Raw genomic sequence first — 20,634 nt, 5'->3', positions numbered from 1 at the left:
CAAATGTTTGTGAAACAAAATTGACAAAGCAGAAATTTGTCCCTTTAAGGAACTTGCTGATAACCCTTTCTCCAATCCTTCTTGGAGAAAAGACAGAATCCTAGGAGTCCTAACTTTACTCCATGAGTAACCCTTGGATTCACACCAATAAAGATATTTACTCCATATCTTATGATAGATCTTTCTAGTGACAGGCTTTCTGGCCTGTATTGAAGTACTGATAACCGAATCAAAGAATCCTCGCTTCGATAAAATCAAGCATTCAATCTCCACACAGTCAGCTGCAGAGAAATTAGATTTGGATGTTGGAAAGGACCGTGAATGAGAAGGTCCTGTCTCAAAGGAGGTTTCCACGGTGGCAGAGAGGACATGTCCACTAGATCCGCATACCAAGTTCTGCGTGGCCACGCAGGCGCTATCAGGATTACTGAAGCTCTCTCCTGTTTGATTCGAGCAATCACGCGTGGAAGGAGAGGAAACGGTGGAAACACACAAGCTAGGCTGAACACCCAAGGCACTGCCAAGGCATCTATCAGTTAGGCCTGTGGATCACTCGACCTGGATCCGTATCTTGGAAGCTTGGCATCCTGTCGAAATGCCATCAAATCCAATTCCAGTCTGCCCCATTGGAGAATCAATGAGGCAAATACCTCCGGGTGAAGTTCCCACTCCCGCGGATGAAAAGTCTGTTGACTTAGAAAATCCGCTTCCCAGTTCTCTACTCCTGGGATGTATATTGCTGACAGATGACAAGAGTGGGCCTCTGCTCAACGGATTATCTTGGATACTTCTTTCATCGCTAAGGAACTCCTTGTTCCCCCCTGATGATTTATATTAGCCACAGTCGTGATGTTGTCCGACTGGAATCTGATGAATCTGGCCGAAGCCAACTGAGGCCACGCTTGAAGCGCATTGAAAATTGCCCTCAGTTCCAGAATATTGATTGGAAGTAGAGACTCCACCTGAGTCCAAACACCCTGAGCCTTCAGGGAATTCCAGAACGCACCCCAGCCCAGAAGGCTGGCGTCCGTTGTCACTATTACCCAAGTGGGTCTGCGGAAACAAGTCCCCTGGGACAGATGATCCGGCGACAACCACCAAAGAAGAGAGTCTCTGGTCTCTTGATCCAGATTTATCTGAGGAGATAAATTCGCATAATCCCCATTCCACTGTCCGAGCATGCACAGCTGCAGTGGTCTTAGATGAAAGCTAGCAAACTGAATGATGTCCATTGCCGCAACCATTAATCCAATAACTTCCATACACTGAGCCACTGATGGCCGAGGAATGGACTGAAGTGCTCGGCAAGTATTTAGAATCTTTGATTTTCTGACCTCCGTCAGAAATATTTTCATGGCTACAGAGTCTATCAGAGTTCCCAAGAAAGGAACCCTTGTCTGTGGAACAAGTGAACTTTTCTCTATGTTCACATTCCAACCGTGAGTTCTCAGGAAAGACAACACTGTGTCCGTATGAGACTTTGTCAGTTGATATGCTGACGCCTGGATCAGAATATCGTCCAGGTAAGGAGCCACTGCTATGCCTCGCGGTCTGAGAAACGCCAAAAGAGACCATAGAACCTTTGTGAAGATTCTGGGTGCTGTGGCCAACCCGAAGGGAAGAGCCACGAACTGATAATGTTTATCCAAGAAGGCAAACCTTAGAAACCAATGATAATCCTTGTGGATAGGAATATGAAGGTAAGCATCCTTTAAGTCCACGGTAGTTATATATTGACTCTCCTGGACCATTGGTAAAATTGTTCGTATAGTCTCCATCTTGAATGATGGGACTCTGAAAAACTTGTTTAGACCCTTGAGGTCTAAGATGGGTCGGAAAGTTCCCTCTTTTTTGGGAACCACGAATAGATTTGAGTAGAACCCCTGTCCCTGTTCCAATTCTGGAACGGGACAAATTACTCCCATGGTAAAAAGGTCTTTTACACAGCGTAAGAACGCCTCTCTTTATCTGGTTTGCAGATAATTTTGAAAGATGAAATCTCCCTCTTGGAAGAAAATCCTTGAATTCTAATTGATAACCATGGGTCACTATCTCTGGTGCCCAGGGGTCCTGAACATCTGTCGCCCAAGCCTGGGCAAAGAACGAGAGTCTGCCCCCTACTAGATTTGGTCCCGGATCGGGGGCCACCCCTTCATGCTGTCTTTGTAGCAGCAGCGGGCTTTTTGGATGGTTTACCTTTATTCCAATTCTGGTTAGGTCTCCAGACTGACTTGGATTGGGTAAAATTCCCTTTCTGCTTTGTGGAAGAAGAGGAAGCGGGGGTCCTCCTTTAAAGTTCCGTAAGGAATGAAAATTATTTTGTTTACCCCTCATCTTAACAGACTTATCCTGAGGTAGGGCATGGCCTTTACCTACTGTAATGTCAGAAATGATTTCCTTCAATTCAGGCCCAAAAAGGGTCTTACCTTTAAAAGGAATAGCTAAAAGCTTAGTTTTTGATGACACATCAGCAGACCAAGATTTGAGCCACAACGCTCTACGTGCTAGAATAGCAAATCCTGCATTTTTCGCCGCAAATTTAGCAATTTGAAAAGCGGCATCAGTAATAAAAGAATTAGCTAACTTGAGAGCCTTAATTCTATCCAAAATGTCATCTAACGGGGTCTCAACCTTAAAAGACTCTTCTAGAGCATCAAACCAAAAAGCTGCTGCAGTACTTACTGGAACAATGCAAGCCGTAGGTTGTAAAAGAAAACACTGATTAATAAATAATTTCTTTAGAAGACCCTCTAATTTTTTTATCCATAGGATCTTTGAAAGCACAACTGTCCTCAATGGGTATAGTTGTACGCTTAGCCAGGGTAGATATTGCTCCCTCTACCTTAGGGACCGTCTGCCAAGAGTCCCGAATGGCGTCTGATATGGGAAACATTTTCTTAAAACTAGGAGGGGGAGAAAACTGTATACCTGGTCTATCCCATTACTTCTTTATAATTTCCAAAATTCTTTTAGGAACAGGAAAAACATCAGTGTAAGTAGGAACTTCTAGATATGTATCCATCTTACACAATTTCTCTGGTGGTATTACAATAGGGTCACAATCATCCAGAGTCGCTAAAACCTCCCGAAGTAACATGCGGAGGTGTTCAAGCTTAAATTTAAAGGAAATAGTGTCCGAATCTGTCTGTGGTAATACATTTACTGAATCTGAAATTTCTCCCTCAGACAGCAATTCCCTGACCCCCAACTCACTGTGAGGGTACATCGGAAATGGCTAATAAAGCATCAGAGGATTCAGTATTCACATTAATACCTGACCTACTGCGTTTACCCTGCAACACTGGTAATTTAGATAATACCTCTGTAAGGGTAGTTGACATAACTGCAGCCATTTCCTGAGTAAAAGAATTAGACGCACTAGAGTCATTTAAACACTTTAATAAACGCTTTAAACCGTTTTCAAAAAACATATACTGTGCCTTTAAAAAATAAAAAGTGAACAATTTTTTCAAAAGAGCGTAAAAACGTTAATTTGTCTTCAAAATTAACACCAACCTAAATAAGGCTTCCAAAAATTATTGCACCCTAAGTATTAAGGGAAGGATTAACTGCTAAACAGTATTTATAGCCATATATAATCAGTCAGCACAAAAATACCCTCTGCACATCGCCACAGCGCCTACCTGCCCCCAGGGTACTTCGAGAAGACTCAACAACAATCTGGGAGAGGAAAGAACTCCGGTGGAGCTTAAGTCTGCTGCCTCCTAGCCAGAATACTGAGTGCGCGAAAATAAGCCCCGCCCATCAGGACCGATGACCGAGTAGGCCCAAACAACCGCCTGGAGGAGCGGTTAAGCAAACTAGCCATGTGGAATGATTACCTCAAATAACATGCAACGGACATAAAGTGAAACACCACCATAAACATATAAATCCCCAGTTTCTTATAATGAAAATTGCAGCACATAGTCCTCATTATAAACCTTGCCCAAAATGTCAACAGATTAAAAATAAAAAATGAACAGGTTTCAGTAACACCCCTCTTGAGAATAGGTCTACTGCTTACCCCTTTCCCTAAAAGGGAATACATTTTCAGCCATTTTCTGACATACCAAGTCTCTTCAGAATAAAAAAGGCTGCACATACCTCAAATGCTGCAGACAGCATGAAACGGTCCCCACACTGAAGATGTCTCCTGTATTACCTTCTGTGGTAACCAACATGGATCTTAGTTACAGCTGCTAAGATCATCAACCTCAGGGCAGAATTCTTCTTCCAAACCCCCGAGGAAAAACAGTACTCACCGGTACCATTAAAAAAATAAAAAACTTCTTGATTGAAGAAACTAACACCTCACTTTACCTCTTCCTAGTATAACACAGGCAAAGAGAATGACTGGGGGTGGAGGGGAAGGGAGCAGCTATATATACAGCTCTGCTGTGGTGCTCTTTGCCACTTCCTGTTAGCAGGATGATAATATCCCACAAGGATGACTCGTCGTATCTTGTAGAAGAAAAGTGTGTCACCAACATGAAAAGTTTGGAAAGCTCTGCTCTACAGGAATGGTAGTTCTCTTAGCAAGAGTAGAAATAGCTCCTACTTTAGGCACAATGTGCCATGAGTCACGAATAGAGTCAGTAACAGGAAACATCTTTTTAAAAACAGGGGAAGGGTAAAAAGAAACCCCTGGCTTATCCCATTCCTAAGCTATAATTTCAGACATCTTCCTTGGAACAGGAAAAACCTCCTAAGAAGATGGAGAATCAAACTATCCAGTTTAAAAGACTTTGAGGGGTTGACAACAACCAAGGGTTCAGAGTCGTCCAAAGTAGCTAGAACCTCCTTTCAGTAGTAACCAGAAGTGTTCAAGCTTAAATCTAAAATTTACCTCTTCAGATTCTGAAGATTTTTCTGTAAAAGTGTCAGTCTGAGATCTCACCTTTAGAAGCTACTGAAGTATTTTCCTCATCAGACAATTGAGAGAAATTGACTAATGCAGACTTAGAGGGGACAGAAAACGTACTAGCAGGCAAATGTTTAGATTTCCTCTTATGCTTACCCAAAGAAGGGAAAGCTGACAAAGCCGCCGATACTGCAGAAGTAATCCGAGCGGCAAAATTCCCAGGTAAATAAACACCCCCAGGTGGTTGAGAGGATACAGAAAGCACAGTATAAGAAGACTTGGGACGTTTGAGGAGAAAGCGAAGGCATGTCACGCACAGCATTATCCTGAGAGACACTTGGCTCAGAAGGGAGAATTTTTTTCTTTAAATGAGAAACAAAACTGCATTGGTAGGGCAATCTGATTCTCTAAACATAGCAAACATTTATGCAGAGAGATAGGCTGATCCTGTTCTGAGCCCATATCTCAAAAGAACAGGTCCCACTAGTAATAACGATGTTCAAAGAGCAAAATTAAAAAAAAAAACTCAACTTCAGACAAAATATATGAATTATATGAAGCTCCTACCAGACCAGAGAGATAAACCCACTAGTAAGAAGAAGCTGTGTACTTCCAGCTAAACGACTCAAGTGAAGTCACTCTGATTGGCGAGAAAACTAAGCCGACATCCATCCTCATCTGACTTCAATCCGACACTCAGGCTAATGAAGGTCTGCTCCATAAAAACGATAGTGCGGAAGTCACATAAGCAGCCGGGAAAACTAACTTCACCACACAGAGCGCAAAAGTAAAAATAGCCGCATAAAGTTTAAACAGCCTTCAGCCAGAATTAGGGAAATTAACCCCTTAAGTATCTGTTAGCTCATACTTATAAAGTACTATTTTTTTTCTTTAGGAGCTATTAACCCCCAATAAAAACTGCCACGACACTGTACCCATAAAACAATAGGGTAACTATGTCCCAGAAAGTGATCCACTTGAGGGTTAACCTCTGAAGTGCTGTCCTTCCTATAACCTAGAAGGAAGAGTCACTTACCTGTGGATCCAGCCGCAGGGCAGAAAGCAGCTACATTAGTGTGAAAGGCACTGCACTCCCTGTCATGGACCTGTAGTAAAAGAAAGAGCAGAGTAACTAACCCTGGCTTTCTACAACGGGGTAGCAAACTTGTTTGAAGTAAAGCAAAGACTACCTCATACCGCCATCTAACTGCTAAAAGCCACCACTACTCTTACTCAAGAGACCGACATGGACACAGCTAGACCCCAATCCTTGCTAGCAAGGAAAAATACCCATAAAAGGATTAAATATCTTCAGACACCAACTTCACACATCCTCCAATGACCGAGGCAAAGAGAATGACTGGGGATTATGTGTAAGGAAAGTTACACTTAACAGCTGGGGTGCTCTTTGCCTCCTCCTGCTGGCTAGGAGTTGAATATCCCACTAGTAATTGGAATGATGTTGTGGACTCTCCATGCCATAGGAAAGAAAAAGCCAACTTGAAAATATCACCTGAACATCTCTATCTAAAAAAACATAATTTATGCTTACCTGATAAATTCCTTTCTCCTGTAGTGTGGTCAGTCCACGGGTCATCATTACTTCTGGGATACCAATACCAAAGCTAAAGTACACGGATGACGGGAGGGACAGGCAGGATCTTATACGGAAGGAACCACTGCCTGAAGAACCTTTCTCCCAAAAACAGCCTCCAAAGAAGCAAAAGTGTCAAATTTGGAAAATTTGGAAAAAGTATGAAGAGAAGACCAAGTTGCAGCCTTGCAAATCTGTTCAACAGAGGCCTCATTCTTAAAGGCCCAAGTGGAAGCCACAGCTCTAGTAGAATGAGCTGTAATTCTTTCAGGAGGCTGCTGTCCAGCAGTCTCATAAGCTAAACGTATTATGCTACGAAGCCAAAAAAAGAGAGAGGTAGCAGAAGCTTTTTGACCTCTCCTCTGACCAGAATAAACGACAAACAGAGAAGACGTTTGTCGAAAATCTTTAGTTGCCTGTAAATAGAAATTTCAGAGCACGGACTACATCCAGATTGTCTAGAAGACGTTCCTTCTTTGAAGAAGGATTAGGACACAAGGATGGAACAACAATCTCTTGATTGATATTCCTGTTAGTGACCACCTTAGGTAAGAACCCAGGTTTAGTACGCAGAACTACCTTGTCTGAATGAAAAATCAGATAAGGAGAATCACAATGTAAAGCAGATAACTCAGAGACTCTCCGAGCCGATGAAATAGCCATTAAAAACAGAACTTTCCAAGATAACAGCTTGATATCAATGGAATGAAGGGGTTCAAACGGAACACCCTGTAAAACGTTAAGAACTAAATTTAAGCTCCATGGTGGAGCAACAGTTTTAAACACAGGCTTAATCCTGGCAAAAAGCCTGAACGTCTGGAACTTCTGACAGACGCTTGTGTAAAAGAATGGACAGAGCTGAGATCTGTCCCTTTAAGGAACTAGCAGATAAACCCTTTTCTAAACCTTCTTGTAGAAAGGATAATATCCTAGGAATCCTAACTTTACTCCATGAGTAACTCTTGGATTCGCACCAATGTAAGTATTTACGCCATATTTTATGGTAAATCTTTCTGGTAACAGGCTTCCTAGCCTTTATTAAGGTATCAATAACTGACTCCGAAAAACCACGCTTTGATAAAATCAAGCGTTCAATTTCCAAGCAGTCAGCTTCAGAGAAATTAGATTTTGGTGTTTGAAAGGACCCTGAATTAGAAGGTCCTGTCTCAGAGGCAGAGACCAAGGTGGACAGGACGACATGTACACTAGATCTGCATACCAGGTCCTGCGTGGCCACGCAGGCGCTATAAGAATCACCGATGCTCTCTCCTGTTTGATTCTGGCAATCAATCGAGGAAGCATCGGGAAGGGTGGAAACACATAAGCCATCCCGAAGGTCCAAGGTGCTGTCAAAGCATCTATCAGGACCGCTCCCAGATCCCTGGATCTGGACCCGTAACAAGGAAGCTTGGCTTCTGTCGAGACGCCATGAGATCTATCTCTGGTTTGCCCCAACGTCGAAGTATTTGGGCAAAGACCTCCGGATGAAGTTCCCACTCCCCCGGATGAAAAGTCTGACGACTTAGGAAATCCGCCTCCCAGTTCTCCACTCCCGGGATGTGGATTGCTGACAGGTGGCAAGAGTGAAACGCTGCCCAGCGAATTATCTTTGATACTTCCATCATCGCTAGGGAGCTTCTTGTCCCTCCTTGATGGTTGATGTAAGCTACAGTCGTGATGTTGTCCGACTGAAACCTGATGAACCCCCGAGTTGTTAACTGGGGCCAAGCCAGAAGAGCATTGAGAACTGCTCTCAATTCCAGAATGTTTATAGGCAGGAGACTCTCCTCCTGAGTCCATGATCCCTGAGCCTTCAGAGAATTCCAGACAGCGCCCCAACCTAGTAGGCTGGCGTCTGTTGTTACAATTGTCCAATCCGGCCTGCTGAATGGCATCCCCCTGGACAGATGTGGCCGAGAAAGCCACCATAGAAGAGAATTTCTGGTCTCTTGATCCAGATTCAGAGTCGGGGACAAATCTGAGTAATCCCCATTCCATTGACTTAGCATGCACAATTGCAGCGGTCTGAGATGTAGGCGTGCAAAGGGTACTATGTCCATTGCCGCTACCATTAAGCCGATCACCTCCATGTATTGAGCTACTGACGGGTGTTGAATGGAATGAAGGACACGGCATGCATTTTGAAGTTTTGTTAACCTGTCTTCTGTCAGGTAAATCTTCATTTCTACAGAATCTATAAGAGTCCCCAAGAAGGGAACTCTTGTGAGTGGAAAGAGAGAACTCTTCTTTTCGTTCACCTTCCATCCATGCGACCTTAGAAATGCCAGTACTAACTCTGTATGAGACTTGGCAGTTTGAAAGCTTGAAGCTTGTATCAGAATGTCGTCTAGGTACGGAGCTACCGAAATTCCTCGCGGTCTTAGTACCGCCAGAAGAGCACCCAGAACCTTTGTGAAGATTCTTGGGGCCGTAGCCAATCCGAATGGAAGAGCTACAAACTGGTAATGCCTGTCTAGGAAGGCAAACCTTAGATACCGGTAATGATCTTTGTGAATCGGTATGTGAAGGTAAGCATCCTTTAAATCCACTGTGGTCATGTACTGACCCTTTTGGATCATGGGTAGGATTGTCCGAATAGTTTCCATTTTGAACGATGGAACTCTTAGGAATTTGTTTAGGATCTTTAAATCCAAGATTGGTCTGAAGGTTCCCTCTTTCTTGGGAACCACAAACAGATTTGAGTAAAACCCCTGTCCGTGTTCCGACCGCGGAACCGGATGGATCACTCCCATTAGAAAAAGATCTTGTACACAGCGTAGAAACGCCTCTTTCTTTATTTGGTTTGTTGACAACCTTGACAGATGAAATCTCCCTCTTGGGGGAGAGGATTTGAAGTCCAGAAGATATCCCTGAGATATGATCTCTAACGCCCAGGGATCCTGGACATCTCTTGCCCAAGCCTGGGCGAAGAGAGAAAGTCTGCCCCCCACTAGATCCGTTCCCGGATCGGGGGCCCTCACTTCATGCTGTCTTAGGGGCAGCAGCAGGTTTTCTGGCCTGCTTGCCCTTGTTCCAGGACTGGTTGGGTCTCCAGCCTTGTCTGTAGCGAGCAGCAGCTCCTTCCTGTTTTGGTGCAGAGGAAGTTGATGCTGCTCCTGCCTTGAAATTACGAAAGGAACGAAAATTAGACTGTCTAGCCTTAGGTTTGGCTCTGTCTTGAGGTAGAGCATGGCCCTTACCTCCAGTAATGTCAGCGATAATTTCTTTCAATCCGGGCCCGAATAAGGTCTGCCCTTTGAAAGGTATGTTAAGTAATTTAGATTTAGAAGTAACGTCAGCTGACCAGGATTTTAGCCACAGTGCTCTGCGTGCCTGAATGGCGAATCCGGAATTTTTAGCCGTAAGTTTAGTTAAATGTACTACGGCATCTGAAACAAATGAATTAGCTAGCTTAAGAGTTTTAAGCTTGTTTGAAATCTCATCTATAGACATTGAGTCAAGAGTCTCTTCCAGAGACTCGGACCAAAAAGCGGCCGCGGCCGTGACAGACGCAATACATGCAAGGGGTTGCAATATAAAACCTTGTTGCACAAACATTTTCTTAAGGTAACCCTCTAATTTTTTATCCATTGGATCTGAAAAGGCACAGCTATCCTCCACTGGGATAGTGGTACGCTTAGCCAGAGTAGAAACCGCTCCCTCCACCTTAGGGACCGTCTGCCATAAGTCCCGTGTGGTGGCGTCTATTGGGAACATTTTTCTAAATACAGGAGGGGGGGGAAAGGGTACACCGGGCCTATCCCACTCCTTAGTTATTATCTCTGTAAGCCTCTTAGGTATAGGAAATACGTCAGTACTCGCCGGTACCGCATAGTATCTATCCAGCCTACATAATTTCTCTGGGATTGCAACGGTGTTACAATCATTCAGAGCCGCTAATACCTCCCCTAGCAGTACACTGAGGTTTTCCAGCTTAAACTTAAAGTTAGAAATGTCTGAATCCACTCTATTGGGATCAGAACTGTCACCTGCAGATTGAAGCTCTCCGTCCTCATGTTCTGCATACTGTGACGCAGTATCTGACATGGCCCTAATATTATCAGCGCACTCTGTTCTCATCCCAGAGTGATCACGCTTACCTCTAAGTTCTGGTAATTTAGACAAAACTTCAGTCATAACATTAGCCATGTCCTGTAATGTGATTTGTAATGGCCGCCCTGAAGTACTCGGCGTTACAATATCACGCACCACCCGAGCGGGAGATGCAGGTACTGACACGTGAGGCAAGTTAGTCGGCATAACTTTCCCCTCGTTGTTTGGTGAATGATGTTCAATTTGTACAGATTGACTTTTATTTAAAGTAGCATCAATGCAATTAGTACATAAATTTCTATTGGGCTCCACTTTGGCTTTAGCACATATAGCACAGAGATATTCCTCTGAGTCAGACATGTTTAACACACTAGCAATAAACTAGCAGACTTGGAAATACTTTTTAACTCAATTTACAAGTAATATGAAAAGACGTACTGTGCCTTTAAGAAGCACAGAAAAAGTTATGACAGTTGAATAATAATGAACCGGAGAAATTATAAATTCAAATTCTTTCCGGTAAAAACACAATTTAGCAAAGGATTGCTCCCATAGTAATGAATAACAAACCCTTACATAGCAGAAAAAAAGTACATAATAAAAACGTCTTTTATCACAGTCAAAGCACAATCTCACAGGTCTGCTGTGAGTGATTACCTCCCTCAAAATAACTTTTGAAGACCCTTGAGCTCTGTAGAGACGAACCGGATCATGCAGGGAAGAAAACAGACTTGTGACTGAATTTCTGATGCGTAGCAAAAGCGCCAAAATAGGCCCCTCCCCCTCACACACATCAGTGAGGGAGATCAGTAAACTGTCTTAAATTAAATAAAACTACCGCCAAGTGGAAAAAACAGTGCCCAAAACAATTTTTCACCCAGTACCTCAGATAATTAAACGATTTAACATGCCAGCAAAACGTTTATCAATAAATGAAGTGTCATTAGAAAGCCTGTTGCTAGTCGTTCCCACTGCAAGTTAGGCTAAAAAATTTTATGCATACAGTATTATCCCAGTGAAGTACCATTCCCCAGAATACTGAAATGTAAATATACATATATGACAGCCTGATACCAGTTGCTACTACTGCATTTAAGGCTGAACTTACATTATATCGGTATTGGCAGTATTTTCTCAGTCAATTCCATTCCTCAGAAAATAATATGCTGCTACATACCTCATTGCAGGTGAACCTGCCCGCTGTCCCCTGATCTGAAGTTTACCTCACTCCTCAGATGGCCGAGAACAGCAAAATGATCTTAACTACGCCGGCTAAAATCATACAAAAACTCAGGTAGATTCTTCTTCAAATTCTACCTGAGAAGGAACAACACACTCCGGTGCTGTTTTAAAATAAACTTTTGATTGAAGATATAAAAACTAAGTATAATCACCACAGTCCTCTCACACATCCTATCTATTAGTTGGGTGCAAGAGAATGACTGGGTGTGACGTAGAGGGGAGGAGCTATATAGCAGCTCTGCTTGGGTGATCCTCTTGCACTTCCTGTTGGGGAGGAGTTAATATCCCAGAAGTAATGATGACCCGTGGACTGACCACACTTAACAGGAGAAATAAAGATATGTTACCTCAAAATTACATAAGTATATTCACACCCCATAGTAAAGGACTTTAAGCTGTCAAACAGTATGCCTGTCCCGGGACTTGCAAGGGAGTGTGCCTCATGCACACTCACGTTATTTCCCTATTCAGTTTAAGGAAGTTTACTATGAAATCTCATGAGACAACAGTAAAACAGTTCATGAACTCAGCACTGCTGATGGGATGCTGTTCATTTCTTTATGGGGGTTGTTTTGGGGGGGGGGGTTTAAACCTACAGCTGGGCAGTAACTGAAAGACAACTTTCTACAGAACACTTACTCTGGTGAGCTGAGGCAATTTTTAGATAACTTTTTTTTTACATAGAGATGTTCAGGTCATATTTTCAGATCAGCTTTTTACAGTTATTCTGCATCACTTTCAAGTCATTTAGCGTCTAAATATTATCTCCCTTTAACTAAATTTCTTTTCTTTCTCTGCAGCTAATTTGCAATGCAATTTTAATCTGCTGCACTATATAATACCATTTTAAAAATGTATTCTCCAGTTAATAAACACATTGTAATTGAGCTGGTACTTTAGTCTAACTGAATAATTTAGAATTGAATCTTATTTCAAAACAACCTGCAGAAAACATCACACACAAAAAAAAAACAGAATTTATGCTTACCTGATAAATTACTTTCTCCAACGGTGTGTCCGGTCCACGGCGTCATCCATTACTTGTAGGAAATGTTCTCCCCCACAGGGAAAGGCAAGGAGAGCACACAGCAAGAGCTGTCCATATAGCTCCCCCTCTGGCTCCGCCCCTCAGTCATTCGACCGACGGTTAGGAGAAAAAGGAGAAACTATAGGGTGCCGTGGTGACTAGTGTATAAAGAAAAAAAAATTCAACCTGATTAAAAAAAAACAGGGCGGGCCATGGACCGGACACACCGTTGGAGAAAGTAATTTATCAGATAAGCATAAATTCTGTTTTCTCCAACATTGGTGTGTCTGGTCCACGGCGTCATCCATTACTTGTGGGAACCAATAACAAAGCTTTAGGACACGGATGAAGGGAGGGAGCAAATCAAGTTGCCTAAACAGAAGGCACCACGGTTTGCAAAACCTTTCTCCCAAAAACAGCCTCCGAAGAAGCAAAAATATCAAATTTGTAGAATTTGGCAAAAGTGTGCAGAGAAGACCAAGTCGCTGCCTTACATATCTGGTCAACAGAAGCCTCGTTCTTATAGGCCCATGTGGAAGCCACAGCCTTAGTAGAGTGAGCTGTGATACGGTCAGGAGGCTGCCGTCCGGCAGTCTCATAAGCCAAGCGGATAATGCTTTTCAGCCAGAAAGAGAGAGAGGTAGCAGTAGCTTTTTGACCTCTCCTCTTACCAGAGTAAACGACAAACAAGGATGAGGTTTGTCTAAAATCTTTTGTTGCTTCTAAATAGAACTTTAAAGCACGAACAACATCTAAATTGTGTAATAAACGTTCCTTCTTTGAAACTGGATTCGGACACAAAGAAGGAACAACTATTTACTGGTTGATGTTCTCGTTGGAAACAACTTTTGGAAGAAAACCAGGCTTAGTACGCAAAACAACCTTATCTGAATGGAACACCAGATAGGGTGGATCACACTGCAAAGCAGATAATTCAGTAACTCTTCTAGCAGAAGAAATAGCAACCAAAAACAGAGCTTTCCAAGATAGTAACTTAATATCTATGGAATGTAAAGGTTCAAACGGAACCCCTTGAAGAACTGAAAGAACTAAATTTAGACTCCAAGGAGGAGTCATGGGTCTGTAAACAGGCTTGATTCTAACCAAAGCCTGAACAAAATCTTGTACATCTGGCAAAGCTGCCAGTCGTTTGTGCAACAAGACGGATAATGCAGAAATCTGTCCTTTTAGAGAACTAGCTGACAATCCTTTATCCAAACCTTCTTGGAGAAAGGAGAGAATCTTTGGAATTTTAATCTTACTCCAGGAGAATCCTTTGGATTCACACCAACAGATATATTTTTTCCATATTTTATGGTAAATCCTTCTAGTCACAGGTTTTCTGGCTTGGACCAGAGTATCAATCACAGAATTTGAAAACCCACGCTTGGATAAAATCAAGCGTTCAATTTCCAAGCAGTCAGCTGCAGAGAAACTAGATTGGGATGTTCGAATGGACCTTGTACTAGAAGGTCCTGTCTCAAAGGTAGCTTCCATGGTGGAGCCGATGACATATTCACCAGGTCTGCATACCAAGTTCTGCGTGGCCACGCAGGAGCTATCAGAATCACCGAGGCCTTCTCCTGTTTGATCCTGGCTATGAGCCTGGGGAGGAGAGGAAACGTTGGAAACACATATGCTAGGTTGAACGACCAAGGCGCCATTAATGCATCCACTAGAGTCGCCTTGGGATCCCTGGATCTGGACCCGTAGCAAGGAATCTTGAAGTTCTGACGGGACGCCATTAGATCCATGTCTGGAATACCCCATAATTGGGTTAACTGAGCAAAGACCTCCGGATGGAGTTCCCACTCCCCCGGATGGAAAGTCTGACGACTCAAATAGTCCGCCTCCCAGTTGTCTACTCCTGGGATGTGAATAGCAGATAGATGGCAGGAGTGATTCTCTGCCCATTGGATTATCTTGGTTACTTCCTTCATCGCTAGGGAACTCTTTGTTCCCCCCTGATGATTGATGTACGCAATAGTCGTTATGTTGTCCGACTGAAATCTTATGAACCTGGCTTCCGCTAGCTGAGGCCAAGCCAGGAGCGCATTGAATATAGCTCTTAGTTCCAAAATGTTTATCGGGAGAAGCAACTCTTCCCGCGACCATAGGCCCTGAGCTTTCAGAGAGTCCCAGACCGCGCCCCACCCCAAGAGGCTGGCGTCGGTCGTAACGATGACCCACTCCGGTCTGCGGAAACTCATTCCCTGAGACAGGTGATCCTGGGTCAACCACCAGAGAAGTGAGTCCCTGGTTACCTGGTCTACTTGAATTTGGGGAGACAAGTCTGTATAGTCCCCATTCCACTGATTGAGCATGCATAGCTGTAATGGTCTTAGATGAATTCGAGCAAAAGGAACCACATCCATTGCTGCGACCATTAGTCCTATTACTTCCATGCATTGAGCTATGGAGGGTTGAGGAATAGAGTGAAGAACTCGACAAGCTTTTAGAAGCTTTGTCTTTCTGACGTCTGAGAAAGATCTTCATTTCCACAGAATCTATTATTGTTCCCAGAAAAGGAACCCTTGTGGACGGTGACAGTGAACTTTTTTCTATGTTCATTTTCCACCCGTGAGATCTGAGAAAAGCCAACACAATGTCTGTCCAGAAAGGCGAACCTCAGGAACTGATGATGAGATTTGTGGATTGGGATATGCAGATACGCATCCTTCAGATCCACGGTAGTCAAAAATTGACCCTGCTGGATTGTTGGTAAGATTGTCCGAATGGTTTCCATCTTGAAGGATGGAACTCTGAGGAACTTGTTTAATATCTTTAAATCCAGAATTGGCCTGAAAGTTCCCTCTTTTTTGGGAACCACAAACAGGTTTGAGTAAAACCCTAGACCTTGTTCCCCGGAGGGGACTGGGTTTATCACTCCCATCTTTGATAGGTCTCTTACACAATGTAAGAATGCCTGTTTCTTTATCTGGTCTGAAGATAAGCGAGACAGGTGGAACCTTCCCTTTGGAGGAAGTCCCTTGAATTCTAACAGGTATCCCTTGGAAACTATTTCTAGTGCCCAGGGATCCAGAACATCTCTTGCCCAAGCCTGAGCGAAGAGAGATAGTCTGCCCCCTACCAGATTCGGTCCCGGATCGGGGGCTACCCCTTCATGCTGTCTTGGTAGCAGCAGCAGGTTTCTTGGTTTGTTTACCCTTGTTCCAGCCTTGCATGGGCTTCCAAGCGGGTTTGGGCTGGGCCGCGTTACCTTCTTGTCTAGCGGCAGTGGAGTTATTAGCCGGTCCGTTCCTGAAATTGCGAAAGGAACGAAAATTAGACTTGTTCTTAGCCTTAAAAGGCCTATCCTGTGGGAGGGCATGGCCCTTACCCCCAGTGATGTCTGAAATAATTTCCTTCAATTCCGGCCCAAAAAGGGTCTTACCCTTGAAAGGAATATTCAGTAACTTAGTCTTGGACGACACGTCTACCGACCAGGATTTTAGCCAAAGCGCCCTCCGCGCTACTATAGCAAAACCTGAGTTTTTCGCCGCCAATTTAGTTATTTGAAAGGCGGCATCCAATATAAAGTAATTAGCTAACTTTAATGCGTGAATTCTGTCCATGACTTCTTCATAGGAAGTCTCTTTCTGGAGCGACCTTTCTAGTTCTTCGAACCAAAAGGACGCCGCTGAAGTGACAGTAAAAAAAACACGTAGCTGGTTGAAGGATGAACCCTTGCTGAACAAAAATCTTTTTAAGCAATCCTTCCAATTTTTTATCCATAGGATCTTTGAAAGCGCAGCTGTCCTCTTTAGGAATAGTTGTGCGCTTCGCTAGTGTTGAAACAGCTCCCTCAACCTTCGGGACCGTTTGCCATGCGTCCCTTCTAGGGTCTACTATGGGAAACATTTTCTTAAATATAGGAGGTGGGGCAAAGGGTACACCTGGCTTCTCCCACTCCTTTTCCACTATGTACTCTACCCTCTTAGGTATTGGAAAAGCGTCGTCGTGCACTGGGACCTCTAAAAATTTGTCCTATTTGCACAACTTCTCTGGTACTACCATGGAATCACAGTCATCCAGAGTAGCTAATACCTCCTTAAGCAAAGCGCAGAGATGTTCTAGCTTAAACTTAAATGCCACTAGATCAGGTTCTGCCTGTTGAGAAATTTTTCCTGAGTCTGAAATTTCACCCTCAGACAGCCCTTCCCTCACAGCCAATTCCGATTGATGTGAGGGTAAAATAGATAAGGCATCGTCAGCGTCTGATTGTTCATCCTTTTTATCTGTATCTAAAACTGAACAATCACGCTTTCTCTGAAAAACTGGCAGTTTGGATAAAAGATTTGCTATAGAATTATCCACTACTGCTGATAATGAGCACACTCAGCACACTAGAGTGAAGGGGCCTTCCTGACTAGATTTAGGCGTCTAAAACAAGCCAGATCAATAAAAAACGTTCCCAAGTGTATGTGAGCTTATGAAATATTTCAAATGGTATAATATTGTAATAAAAACCAATCGATTTAGCCCCTAACAGTGTCTACCAGCATAAAAAAACAAAAAGAGAAAGCCTGTTATCTTTTTTGCTGAGGTGAAAGAAAAATGGCTTACTGTTTCCCCTGAGGGGAAAAATGACTCATCTAGCATTAGCCTGTGTTGTTAGGAGACTAGTCATACCTGAAGCAGATGAGTCTGCAAACTGTTACCCCCAACTGAAGTTCTCTTGTTTCAACAGTCCTGCGTTGTAACAGTAATGGATTTTAGTTACTTGTGCTAAAATCATAGCCCTCTTAAACAGAAATCTTCATCACTTTTCTGTTATAGAGTAAATAGTACAAGCCAGCACTATTTTAAAATAACTAACTCTTGATAGAAGAATAAAAAACTACAACTAACACCACAAACTCCTCGCCATCCCCGTGGTAGATGCTACTTGCTCTCCTTGCCTTTCCCTGTGGGGGAGAACATTTCCCACAAGTAATGGATGACGCCGTGGACCGGACACACCAATGTTGGAGAAATAATCTCTAAACAAAGTTTAAAAAAAAAAAAATTCTACCTCAGGGCACGGGAGCAAGGCTAGAGTCCCTATTTGATATGCAAGAGATAGCTATTAAACAGGTACTTTAAAATTAAAACATCTTGAAACACATCTTCACACAAAGTAATAAAAAAAAATAATACCGGATATGACTTCTTCTTGCAGGAGATCTGTGTGTATCGAACAAAGTGCTTTGCCTCTTTTTTTGATGTGCTGGCTCTAAAAACAAAAACATCAACAAAAACTTTACACTCTAGATTAAGGGTTAAACAAATAATGTAAAATATGATTAATATAATATAAGAAAATAAAACCTGCAGATTTTAGCATTTATCACACTGATTGTTTCAGAGACATTTGAAGTGCAAAAACAAAATGTATGCTTACCTGATAAATTTATTTCTCTTGTGGTGTATCCAGTCTACGGAATCATCCATTACTTGTGGGATATTCTCCTTCCCAACAGGAAGCTGCAAGAGGACACCCACAGCAGAGCTGTCTATATAGCTCCTCCCCTAACTGCCACTCCCAGTCATTCGACCGAAGACAAGCAAGAGAAAGGAGAAACTATAGGGTGCAGTGGTGACTGTAGTTTAAAAATAAAAAACACCTGCCTTAAAATGGCAGGGTGGGCCGTGGACTGGATACACCACAAGAGAAATAAATTTATCAGGTAAGCATAAATTTTGTTTTCTCTTGTAAGGTGTATCCAGTCCACAGATTCATCCATTACTTGTGGGATACCAATACCAAAGCTATAGGACACGGATGAAGGGAGGGACAAGGCAAGCGCTTAAACGGAAGGCACCACTGCCTGTAAGACCTTTCTCCCAAAAATAACCTCCAAAGAAGCAAAAGTATCAAATTTGTAGAATTTAGAAAAAGTATGAAGCGAAGACCAAGTCGCAGCCTTACAAATCTGTTCAACAGAAGCCTCATTCTTAAAAGCCCATGTGGAAGCTACTGCTCTAGTGGAATGAGCTGTAATCCTTTTAGGAGGCTGCTGGCCAGCAGTCTCATAAACTACGTGGATTATGCTTCTTGGCCAAAAAGAAAGAGAAGTTGCCGAAGCCTTTTGGCCTCTCCTCTGTCCAGAGTAGACCACAAACAAAGCAGATATTTGACGAAAATCCTTCGTAGCTTGTAAATAAAATTTTAAAGCACGCACCACATCAAGATTGTGTAATAGACGTTCCTTCTTTGAAGAAGGATTAGGACATAGTGAGGGAACAACAATCTCCTGATTGATATTTTTATTAGATACCACCTTAGGAAGAAAACCAGGTTTGGTACGTAACACTACCTTATCTGCATGGAAAATGAGATAAGGGGAATCACATTGTAAAGCAGATAACTCCGAAACTCTTCGAGCCGAGGAGATAGCTACTAAAAACAGAACTTTCCAAGATAAAAGTTTAATATCTATGGAATGCAAAGGTTCAAACGGAACCCCTTGCAGTACCTTAAGAACCAAATTTAAACTCCATGGCGGAGCAACAGGTTTAAACACAGGCTTGATTCTAACTAAAGCCTGACAAAACACCTGAAAGTCTGGAGTATCAGCCAGACGCTTGTGCAAAAGAATATACAGAGCAGAAATCTGTCCCTTTAAGGAACTAGCTGACAATCCCTTCTCCAATCCTTCTTGGAGAAAAGATAATATCCTAGGAATCCTGTCCTTACTCAATGAGTAACCCTTGGATTCACACCAATGAAGATATCTACACCATATCTTATGATAGATTATCCTGGTGACCGGCTTTCGAGCCTGAATTAAGGTATCAATGACCGACTCAGAGAAACCACGCTTTGATAAAATCAAGCGTTCAATCTCCAAGCAGTCAGATGCAGAGAAATTAGATTTGGATGGTTGAAAGGACCCTGAAGTAGAAGGTCCTGCCTCAGCGGCAGAGTCCATGGTGGAAGGGATGACATGTCCACCAGATCTGCATACCAAGTCCTGCGTGGCCACTCAGGTGCTATCAAAATCACTGAAGCTCTCTCCTGCTTGATCTTGGCAATCAGACGAGGGAGCAGAGGAAACGGTGGAAACACATAAGCCAGGTTGAAGGACCAAGGCGCTGATAGAGCATCTATCAGCGCTGCCTTGGGATCCCTGGACCTGGATCTGTAACAAGGAAGCTTGGCGTTCTGACGAGACGCCATGAGATCCAGTTCTTGTTTGCCCCAAAGTGGGCAAATACCTCCGGATGGAGTTCCCACTCCCCCGGATGAAAAGTCTGCCGACTTAGAAAATCCGCCTCCCAGTTCTCTACTCCTGGGATATGGATAGCTGATAGATGGCAAGAGTGAACCTCTGCCCATAGAATTATTTTTGAAACCAACATTGCTAGGGAACTCCTTGTTCCCCCTTGATGGTTGATGTAGGCTACAGTCGTGATATTGTCCGACTGAAATCTGATGAACCTGACCGCAGCAAGCTGAGGCCAAGCCTGAAGAGCATTGAATATCGCTCTTAGTTCCAGAATGTTTATCGGAAGGAGTGTCTTCTCCTGAGTCCACAGGGAGTTCCAGACTGCACCCCAGCCCAGAAGGCTGGCATCTGTCGTTACTATTGTCCAATCTGGCCGGCGGAAGCTCATACCCTTGGACAGATGGACCCGAGATAGCCAGAGAAGAGAATCTCTGGTCTCTTGATCCAGATTTAGTAGAGGGGACAAATCTGTGTAATCTCCATTCCACTGACTGAGCATGCAAAGTTGCAGCGGTCTGAGATGTAGACGGGCAAACGGCACTATGTCCATTGCCGCTACCATTAAGCCGATTACTTCCATACACTGAGCCATTGAAGGGCGAGAAGTGGAATAAAGAACACGGTAGAAATTTAGAAGTTTTGA

General features: G+C 43.2%; 1 protein-coding gene across 1 annotated transcript in view; it reads right to left on the bottom strand.

Annotated features, from left to right (window-relative positions):
• The window catches only part of ATAD2B (ATPase family AAA domain containing 2B), an 823,789-nt gene that overhangs the window by 653,924 nt on the left and 149,231 nt on the right, over positions 1-20,634 (bottom strand). The window contains exon 8 of the mRNA XM_053711168.1: positions 17,920-17,995. Coding sequence (XP_053567143.1) covers positions 17,920-17,995 — 76 coding nt within the window. The remainder of the gene's footprint in view (positions 1-17,919; positions 17,996-20,634) is intronic.

This window comes from Bombina bombina, chromosome 4, assembly GCF_027579735.1.
Source record: "Bombina bombina isolate aBomBom1 chromosome 4, aBomBom1.pri, whole genome shotgun sequence".
NCBI classification, from domain to species: Eukaryota; Metazoa; Chordata; class Amphibia; order Anura; family Bombinatoridae; genus Bombina; species Bombina bombina.
The sequence above is the reverse complement of the archived record's forward strand: the minus strand, read 5'-3'. Positions and strand labels throughout refer to the sequence as shown.